The 10,103-nt window shown below is 43.8% G+C and overlaps 1 protein-coding gene across 3 annotated transcripts in view; it reads right to left on the reverse strand.

Moving 5' to 3' along the window:
- The window catches only part of LOC119317559 (dual specificity protein kinase YAK1 homolog), a 9,109-nt gene extending 4,914 nt beyond the window's left edge, over nucleotides 1–4,195 (reverse strand). The window contains exons 1-11 of one of the 3 annotated variants that reach the window (XM_037592037.1): nucleotides 3,477–4,192; nucleotides 2,471–2,670; nucleotides 1,965–2,118; nucleotides 1,779–1,888; nucleotides 1,610–1,679; nucleotides 1,440–1,522; nucleotides 1,258–1,339; nucleotides 1,131–1,171; nucleotides 894–1,016; nucleotides 566–710; nucleotides 351–459 (exon numbers count right to left, since the gene is read on the reverse strand). In XM_037592037.1, coding sequence (XP_037447934.1) covers nucleotides 351–459; nucleotides 566–710; nucleotides 894–1,016; nucleotides 1,131–1,171; nucleotides 1,258–1,339; nucleotides 1,440–1,522; nucleotides 1,610–1,679; nucleotides 1,779–1,888; nucleotides 1,965–2,118; nucleotides 2,471–2,670; nucleotides 3,477–3,656 — 1,297 coding nt within the window. In that variant the 5' untranslated portion in view covers nucleotides 3,657–4,192. Of the gene's footprint in view, nucleotides 1–350; nucleotides 460–565; nucleotides 711–893; nucleotides 1,017–1,130; nucleotides 1,172–1,257; nucleotides 1,340–1,439; nucleotides 1,523–1,609; nucleotides 1,680–1,778; nucleotides 1,889–1,964; nucleotides 2,119–2,470; nucleotides 2,671–3,476 lie in introns of all 3 variants that reach the window. The other 2 variants (XM_037592038.1, XM_037592039.1) reach the window with 2 other exon arrangements.
- Between the last annotated feature and the right edge of the window lie 5,908 nt (nucleotides 4,196–10,103).

The raw sequence follows: 10,103 nt of genomic DNA on the forward strand, positions 1-10,103 counted from the left end.
TTAAATGGTTGAAAAAAGCATATATCGAATGTTAGTTTGTGTGTGTTACAAGCTCTTCATCTAATCTGCATAGGTGTGTATTTCACTGATACTGCAAGAGTAAGTTGACCATTTTCTATATTGGCCTAATTCCAGGCTATCCCTAGAAACAGAGTAAGAAAACCAAGAATTTTTTCATGCTAAGAAGCCACTTGATGTTCAAAGACCGCCACACAGAGACCATAATATAGAAATAGAAACAGTAAGTGCTTTATTGTATTGAACATTATTGCGGTAGATCAACCCTAAAATTTATGAACAGGGGTAAAGCCGCCCCTATTAATAATAAATAAAAGCATCACTGAACAAACCTGGCAGATTACCCTCATTTAAATTCTTCCAAGGGTACGAGAATATGAGTCTGTCAAGCCTCCCACGAGGGAAATACCATTTCCCTATTTTTGGCTTTTTGGAATCCCTCTGTGTTGCAGGATTTAGACAGGGCATGAATAACACAGTAAATGTATAAAGCATGACATAGAAGTAGTCTTCAGAATAACTTCCAAAGAAAAACCACAAAACTTACTGCTTCAACCTCGTCTTCTGTTAGTATTCTGTATGAACTGCGAAGACCATCATGTGCTTCATTACCAGGATAAATGCTTCCAGCATGTTTAAAAAACTTCCTGGTGTTTTTAGCCTCCCTAAGAAGATCATCTGGCGGTTGCCCACTGTACATGTTGAATATTGGTAAATAAAGTATTCTACCATTATTGAACACCTACTAACTGAAGTGAAACAGCTCAACCAGCTAACACGTAAACACCTAATATCGTATAAAGAATTTATTTGCAAACAGCTGGTACGAAAATAAGAAAACAGGAGATTAAGATTTTCAATAAAAAAGAACTTACCCGACCATCTCAATCATACGGCTAAGGACATCGTATTCTGATGCTCCGGGAAATAAAGGTAGACCTATATAAAGTTCAGCAACTATGCAGCCAAATGACCACATATCAATGGCGGTAGTGTATCTAGCACTTGTTAAGTGTACAAGCCCACAAGCTAAAATCACAAACTATGCATTGTAAGATGTTTGTGTAGCTACTGTTAAATGTATTTGCTATTAGAGATGTTCAATAGGATACGGATAGCCAAGAAGCACTTCAGGTGACCTGTAATAACGGCTCTGGAAAAGGAAAAAAATACAAGCTTGACTTCACAATTCATATTAGTAAAATGAACTTTAGACTGATGAGTGAGTTCAAATAAAACCTGGATATATGAGTAAATCGTTTTACCCTCCATGCACGCTGATCCAAAATCAATTACTTTAACTCCAGCTGCTGAGTTTACTCTGCAAAGGTCACCTCAGTCATCAAACTTAGCATTGTTGAAAGTGGTAGTACACAGAAGGCGTATAAACGAAGTGCCTATTTTGATGGGAAGCAACTCACTTTGGTGTTATGAGGATATTTTCCGGTTTTAGATCACAATGAATAATTCCAGCACCTTTCATGACAATCAATGCATCCAATATCTAAAAGTAATACATATAATAGGTAATATGGCAACAATGGCAACGAACAAATATGAAAAACATGCAGGATAAGAAAAGGACACCTACCTGTCTTGAGAAAGTACGGACAAATTGCAGTTGCAAACCTCTTAAGTTGTTCTTTTTCAACAGCTCGTACCTGCAAAGTTGGAGTTTACGTTACCACATGAATCGAAACTAACACGGGGCATATTTATAAAACATAATAGTAAAGGCAGGTTTAATGGAAGTTACTTACAGGTTATGACCAAGCATTTCAAATGTGATGCACAAATGATTTTTCCATGGAAAAAAATCCAGCATCCTGACAATGTGGTGCTGATCATCAGGATCAAATTTGTCATTTAGCTGCAAATACATGAAACCAGTGTTGTGATGCCAATATTTTCAACAAAATAAGTAAATCCTAAGTAGATTACCATACCATGCTCAACAATGAGACTTCCATGATAGCCTGCTGATAAAAGGCAGGCTGGTTTTTTATAACCTTCACTGCAACATAACTGTTGGTTTCTGCATCCCAGCATTTAGCAACCTGCCCAAAGGTACCTTGGCCAAGCATTTCTTCGACAATGTACCTTATTACCAAAAAAATTGCCTAATGAAATGATGAAGCATAACTTAAACAATCTGAACCCTGAGATGAGCAGTTGTGGAAAAAAAGTTGAACCGGCTAGATCTACCACACAAGTTCTACAAATTGAAAGAAGAAACCAAATATTGCGACAGACCTTCGGACATATTTCTTCTTTCACATACCTTGACTTCTTAATTCTCATAAATAATGGGGCCCTCCAAGTATTCATAGATATTTCTAACTTATAAAAATCAACTTCTTGCAAAAGTGAATTTGTGTGCTAAAAGTGTCTGAAGTAACCAACAAGAAACTAAAATGTTAAAGCTGGTACACTGGAAAATAACTAAACTAACCTCCGGTCTGACTTCTTATTAACCAATTCCAAGTTGACATACAAGATTAGGTCAGAATTTGCATTATCAAGGCCATCATTATGAACAGGAACTGCAGGAGTGGTGAGGAAGTGCTTGGGATTTAGTGAATCTACGTAATTAAACTCAGGATTGCATTTTTCAAAAGTTTGGACGATGTCTCTGGTCAATCTTGCAACAATCTGCAGGAATAAACAGTTAATTCAGAGTTGGTATATCAGATATATATGGGCATGTGGTGCATATGAACAATGGTAACAAACTGAATTATAAATGCACTCCATCTTTCTCTCCCATATAACACACTAATTGAGACCAGCAACAGTGTTAAAGGATGTTCTTGTAGCATTGCACTATTCATTGGATGGTATATGCAGGTTTGCATTGTCCAATGATCCATATTTTCTAAAAGAGATATCAACTACAACTAGGATCCTGACACACTTTTAGTTGTGCACTTGCGTAATATTTCCCAATCACTTATACTTGGAATCTCTTTACACTCGTGATGGATTGGAATAGCAAGTCAAGCAAACAAAACATGTATATTATATATAATTCAACACTGAATGATTGTTGCAGAAAAAATAGGCGTGGTTAATTTATGGGAATGCTAATTGTAGTCAGAAATGAGGTTTGCCTCTGATTAATCAAAAGACAATTTGAGCAGACCACACTGCTCCAGTTGGTCAAACTTTTAGTTCCCTGAACCGTGCGTCCGGAAAAGGCAGCAGCAGCAGCAGCAGGAACGGTGCTGATTCGAGTAGTTCAAGTCACCGAAGTTTAAGATGTATTGGGTTCTTAAGCTGTAACGGTTTCTTAAGGGCATTTCATTCTAATCAATTTCCAGCTAGGACGACCTCTGAGAATCGCTCAATCCAATTGACAGTTCAAATTCAGCACGGTGAGCCCGAGAATAGCTCCAAAAGGGAAAGCAAGCAAGCATCTTTTGTTAGCCCCGTGAGAGGGGAAGGTGTAGGAAACGTACAGGCCTCTTCCTGACGGCGCGTAGATTGCTTGAACGGGCGGCAACCCCATTGCCCCGGGCGGACGGCGCCTCCGCCCGGTCGCCCACCACCGCAGCAGCGTAGGACCGGAACACCGTGGACTTGGTCGGCGCCCACGGCGGCGGCCCCGCCGCCTTCCTCTCCCTCCCAGTCTCCTCCATTCGCCTCACGCGACCACCTCCCAACAGGCAGGCGCAAAGCGCCCGCAGAGATCAAGTGCCCAACAACAGCAGCAACAACAACACGTCAGCCCAACCCGCACCAGCCCAGGCTCCTGTTGGGATCACGGCAGCGCACTCCGAAGCAGAAGCGGCAACAGCAGCAGCAGCAGACTAAGCGGCCGCCGGCGGAGTAAAGCTGCATCCTATGAAGCGGCCATCGCCCAATGCTACTCCGGCCCGCGCCCCCGCCGATCCGATCTCCCCGGCCCTCCGCCGCCTCCTCTTGGCGCTCGGGACTTCCCCGGGCGGGGCCAACGGCTCGGAGCCGGACCGAATTGGGCGGGTAGGGTTTTGGGCCGAGGGCGACGGGCTGCTCGTACCCGCCGTACTCGCGGCGGCGGCGGCGGCGAAGTGGAGGCGGAGGTGGTGGAGCAGTGGGGAATTTGGAGCGGGGCGGCGAGTCCCAATCCCCTCCTCCTCCTCCCTCTTTCGTCTCTTTTCTTCCTTTCCTTCCTCGTCTCCGTCACCTCCCCTCGACTCTGTGGTTTTTTTTCCGCTCGCCTTCTTTCCAGCTAATATATATACACGTCTGGATTTTAATTACTGCGGTTAAGCAGTGGAGTTGTAACACGGCCCCCAGTGGCAACGGCCCGCAATTATCAACGTCGCCACGCTAAGCACCGCTGTCATCGCGTGCTAGGCCGCGCAACGTCACTGTGCTAGTGCGAGCGTGGCCGTCCGATCTGTCCATCGTGCGGCTCTAAATGGTCGAGAAATAATATATGTTTCATTTATTTCTGCCAAAAGGATTACGCTGAAAGATATTCATATATATCTGGTATGACTCGGCGTCGGTGGGCTGGGGCTGGCGGTCACGTAAACAAGTAACTGGCGAGCAATGAATGACGAAAGATCGGAAAACACATATGTTGGGCCGGCGCATTTTCTAAAGATGTGCAATGATCGAGCCATCAAGATAGATGGATAGACATGGAGCAATTTCCGGGTGCGTTACGAGATGTGTAATGGTCGATTCTTCAAGATAGATGGATCGAAAAGGGGATTTCCGGATGCTTACAAGATCGTGTAATGGTTGAATCTTCAAGATAGATGGATAGATGAGAAGTAATTCCTGGATTTTAATTACTATAGTTAAGCAATGGAATAATAAACAGAGTCCAGTGAAAACGACCCACAATCATCAACATCGCCATGCTAAGCACCACTGTCATCGTGTGTTAGGCAGTGAAATGTCACTGTGGTCGTCCGATCTGTCTATCGTGCGGCTCTAAATGATCAAGAAATAATATATGTTTCATTTATTTCCGACGAAAGGGCTGCGCTGAAAGATATTCATATATATATATCTGGTATGACTCGGCGTCGGTGGGCTGGCGGTCACGTAAACAAGTAACTGGCGAGCAATGAATGACGAAAGATCAGGAAACGCCTATGTTGGGCCGGCGCATTTTCTGAAGATGTGCAATGATCGAGCCATCAAGATAGATGGATAGACCTAACGCAATTTCCGGGTGCGTTACGAGATGTGTAATGGTTGATTCTTCAAGATAGATGGATCGAAAAGGGGGTCCGGATGCTTACAAGATCGTGTAATTGTTGAATCTTCAAGATAGATGGATAGATGAGAAGTAATTCTTAGATTTTAATTACTACAGTTAAGCAATGGAATAATAAATAGAGTCCAGTGAAAACGACCCACAATCATCAGCGTCGCCATGCTAAGCACCACTGTCATCGTGTGTTAGGCAGTGGAACATTACTATGGCCGTCCGATTTGTCTATCGTGCGGCTCTAAATGATCGAGAAATAATATATGTTCCATTTATTTCCGCCGAAAGAGCAGCACTAAAAGATATTCATATGTATCTGGTATGACTCGTCGTCGGTGGGCCGGCGGTCACCTAAACAAGTAGCTGGCGATCAATGAACGGCGAAAGATCGGAAACGCATATGTTGGGCCGATGCATTTTCTGAAGGTTGCAATGATCGAGCCATCAAGATAGATGGATAGACGTGAAGCAATTTCCGGGTGCGTTATGAGATGTCTAATGGTCGATTCTTCAAGATAAATGGGTCGAAAAGGAATTTCCGGATGCTTACAAGATCGTGTAATGGCTGAATCTTCAAAATAGATGGATAGACGAGAAGTAATTCCTGGATTTTAATTGCTCAGTTAAGCAATGGAATTATAAACACAGTCCAGTGACAACGACCCACAATCATCAACGTCGCCATGCTAAGCACCGCTATCATCGTGTGTTAGGCAGTGGAACATCACTATACTAATGTGAGTGTGCCCGTCCGATCTGTCCATCGTGCGGCTCTAGCTGGTCGAGAAATAATATATGTTCCATTTTTCCTGCCAAAAGTGCTACGCTAAAAGATATTATATATATCTAGTATGACTCGGTGTTGGTGGGCTGCTGGTCACGTAAATAAGTAACAGACGAACAATAAATGGCGAAGTATCGGGAAATGTGTATGTTAGGCCGACACCTTTTCTGGAGATGTGCAATGATAAAGTCATCAAGATGGATGGATAGACCAGAAGCAATTTTCTGGTGCGTTACAAGATGTGTAATGGTCGGTTCTTCAAGATAGATGGATAGATGAAAAGGGATTTCGAGATGGCTAAATGTTCATGATAGATGGATAGACAAGAAGCAATTCCCACATGCGTTATAAGATGTGTAATGACCGGTGAAGGAAATATGTCCTAGAGGCAATAATAAAATTGTTATTCATATTTCCTTATATCATGATAGATGTTTATTATTCATGCTAGAATTGTATTAACCTTAGTACATGTATGAATACATAGACAAACAGAGTGTCACTAGTTTGCCTCGACTAGCTCGTTGAATCAATGATGGTTATGTTTCCTAACCATAGACATGAGTTGTCATTTGATTAACGGGATCACATCATTAGAGAATGATGTGATTGACTTGACCCATCTGTTAGCTTAGCACGATGATCGTTTAGTTTGTTGCTATTGCTTTCTCCATAACTATACATGTTCCTATGACTATGAGATCATGCAACTCCCGAATACCGGAGGAACACTTTGTGTGCTACCAAACGTCACAATGTAACTGTATGATTATAAAGGTGCTCTATAGGTGCCCCCGATGGTGTTTGTTGAGTTGGCATGGATCAAGATTAGGATTTGTCACTCCGATTGTCGGAGAGGTATCTCTAGGCCCTCTCGGTAATGTACATCACTATAAGCCTTGCAAGCAATGTAGCTAATGAGTTAGTTACGGGATGTAGCATTACGAAATGAGTAAAGAGACTTGCCGGTAACGAGATTGAACTAGGTATTGAGATACCCACGATCGAATCTCGGGCAAGTAACATACCGACGTCAAAGGGAACAACGTATACCGTTATGCGGTTTGACCGATAAAGATCTTCGTAGAATATGTAGGAACCAATATGAGCATCCAGGTTCCGCTATTGGTTATTGACCGGAGACATGTCTCGGACATGTCTACATAGTTCTCGAACACGTAGGGTCCGCATGCTTAAAGTTTGGTGACGATCAGTATTATGAGTTTATGTGTTTTGATGTACCGAAGGTAGTTCGGAGTCCCGGATTTGATCACGGACATAACGAGGAGTCTCAAAATGGTCAAGACATAAAGATCGATATATTGGACGACTATGTTTGGACATCGGAAGGGTTCCGAGTGAAGTTCGGGCATATACCGGAGTACCGGGGGGTTACCGGAACCCTCCCCCCTCCCCCCCCCGGGAGTTTAATGGGCCTTATGGGACTTAGTGGAAAGAGAGGAGGGGCTGCCAGGGTAGGCCGCGCGCCCCCTCCCCCTCTGGTCCGAATTGGACTAGGAAGGGGGGGCGGCACCCCCCCTTTCCTTCTCCCTCTTTCCTCCTTCCTTCTCCTACTCCTACTACATGGAAAGGGGGGAATCCTACTCCCGGTGGGAGTAGGACTCCCCATGGGGCGCGCCATAGGAGGGCCGGCCCCCCTCCTCCACTCCTTTAATATGGGGAGGGGCACCCCATAGACATAAAAGTTGATCATTGATCTTTTAGCCGTGTGCGGTGCCCCCCTCCATCATAATCCACCTCGGTAATATCATAGTGGTGCTTAGGCGAAGCCCTGTTCCAGTAGCAACATCATCACCGTCATCACGCCGTCGTGCTGACGAAGCTCTCCCTCGAAGCTCTACTGGATCGTGAGTTTGCGGACGTCACCAAGCCGAACGTGTGCAAATCGCGGAGGTGCCGTATCTTAGGTACTAGATCGGTCGATCGTGAAGACGTACGACTACATCAACCGCGTTGTCATAACGCTTCCAGTTACGGTCTACAAGGGTACGTAGACGACACTCTCCCCTCTCATTGCTATGCATCACCATGATCTTGCGTGTGCGTAGGATTTTTTTTTGAAATTACTATGTTACCCAACAATCGGGCCATTAGGATAGATGGATAGACGGGAAGTAATTCCCGGGTGCGTTAGAAGATGTGGTGTTGTCGATCCTTCAAGATACATGGATAGATGAGAAGGTATTTACGGGTGCGTTACAAGATGTGTAATGGCTGAATCTTCAAGATAGATGGATAGACTCCAAGTAATTCTCGGGAGCGTTACTAGAAGTTTAATGATCAAGTCTTTAGGATAGATGGATAGACAAACAGGGATGCATTACAATATGTGTAATGGCCGAGTCTTCGTGATAGATGTGTAGATGGAAAGTGATTAGTGTCCATCCGTTACTAATCTTTGAGTCACATTTACGTCCGATACGTCTCCGTCGTATCTACTTTTCCAAACACTTTTGCCCTTGTTTTGGACTCTAACTTGCATGATTTGAATGGAACTAACCCGGACTGACGCTGTTTTCAGCAGAATTGCCATGGTGTTATTTATGTGCAGAAACAAAAGTTCTCGGAATGACCTGAAACTTCACGGAACGTCTTTTTGGAAATAATAAAAAATCCTTGCAAAAGATGAAGACCAGCGGGCCCACACCCTAGCCACGAGGGTGGGGGCGCGCCTGCCCCCTGGGCGCGCTCCCCTACCTCGTGGCCCCCCTGGAGCTCCTCCGACCTCAACTCCAACTCTATATATTTGCTTTCGGGGAGAAAAAAATAGAAGAGAAGGATTCATCACGTTTTACGATATGGAGCCGCCGCCAAGCCCTAAAACCTCTCGGGAGGGCTGATCTGGAGTCTGTTCGGGGCTCCGGAGAGGGGAATCCGTCGCCATCGTCATCATCAACCATCCTCCATCACCAATTTCATGATGCTCACCGCCGTGCGTGAGTAATTCCATCATAGGCTTGTTGGACGGTGATGGGTTGAATGAGATTTATCATGTAATCGAGTTAGTTTTGTTAGGGTTTGATCCCTAGTATCCACTATGTTCTGAGATTGATGTTGCTATGACGTTGCTATGCTTAATGCTTGTCACTAGGGCCCTAGTGCCATGATTTCAGATCTGAACCTATTATGTTTTCATCAATATATGAGAGTTCTTGATCCTATCTTGCAAGTCTATAGTCACCTACTATGTGTTATGATCCGGCAACCCCGAAGTGACAATAATCGGGACCACTCCCGGTGATGACCGTAGTTTGAGGAGTTCATGTATTCACTATGTGTTAATGCTTTGGTCTGGTACTCTATTAAAAGGAGGCCTTAATATCCCTTAGTTTCCGCTAGGACCCCGCTGCCACGGGAGGGTGGGACAAAAGATGCCATGCAAGTTCTTTTCCATAAGCACGTATGACTATATTCGGAATACATGCCTACATTACATTGATCAATTGGAGCTAGTTCTATGTCACCCTAGGTTATGACTGTTACATGATGAACCACATCCGGCATAATTCTTTATCACCGATCCATTGCCTACGAGCTTTCCATATATTGTCCTTCGCTTATTTACATTTCCGTTGCTATTGTTACAATCACTATAAAATACCAAAAACATTACTTTTGTTATCATTACCTTTTGCTACCGTTACCACTACTATCATATTACTTTGCTACTAAATACCTTGCTGTAGATATTAAGTTTCCAGGTGTGGTTGAATTGACAACTCAGCTGCTAATGCTTGAGAATATTCTTTGGCTCCCCTTGTGTCGAATCAATAAATTTGGGTTGAATACTCTACCCTCGAAAATTGTTGCGATCCCCTATACTGGTGGGTTATCAAGACTATTTTCTGGCGCCGTTGCCGGGGAGCATAGCTCTATTCTTTGAGTCACTTGGGATTTATATTTTCTTATCATTATGAAGAACTTGGGAGATCCAAACACCAAGATTTATCCCTCAACTACGAGGGGAGGTAAGGAACTGCCATCTAGCTCTGCACTTGATTCACCTTCTGTTTTGAGTAAGCTTGCGACACCTAAACCTGCTTCTGCTATTGATTCTAATATGTCGCATGC

This window comes from Triticum dicoccoides, chromosome 6A, assembly GCF_002162155.2.
Source record: "Triticum dicoccoides isolate Atlit2015 ecotype Zavitan chromosome 6A, WEW_v2.0, whole genome shotgun sequence".
Classification (NCBI taxonomy): Eukaryota; Viridiplantae; Streptophyta; class Magnoliopsida; order Poales; family Poaceae; genus Triticum; species Triticum dicoccoides.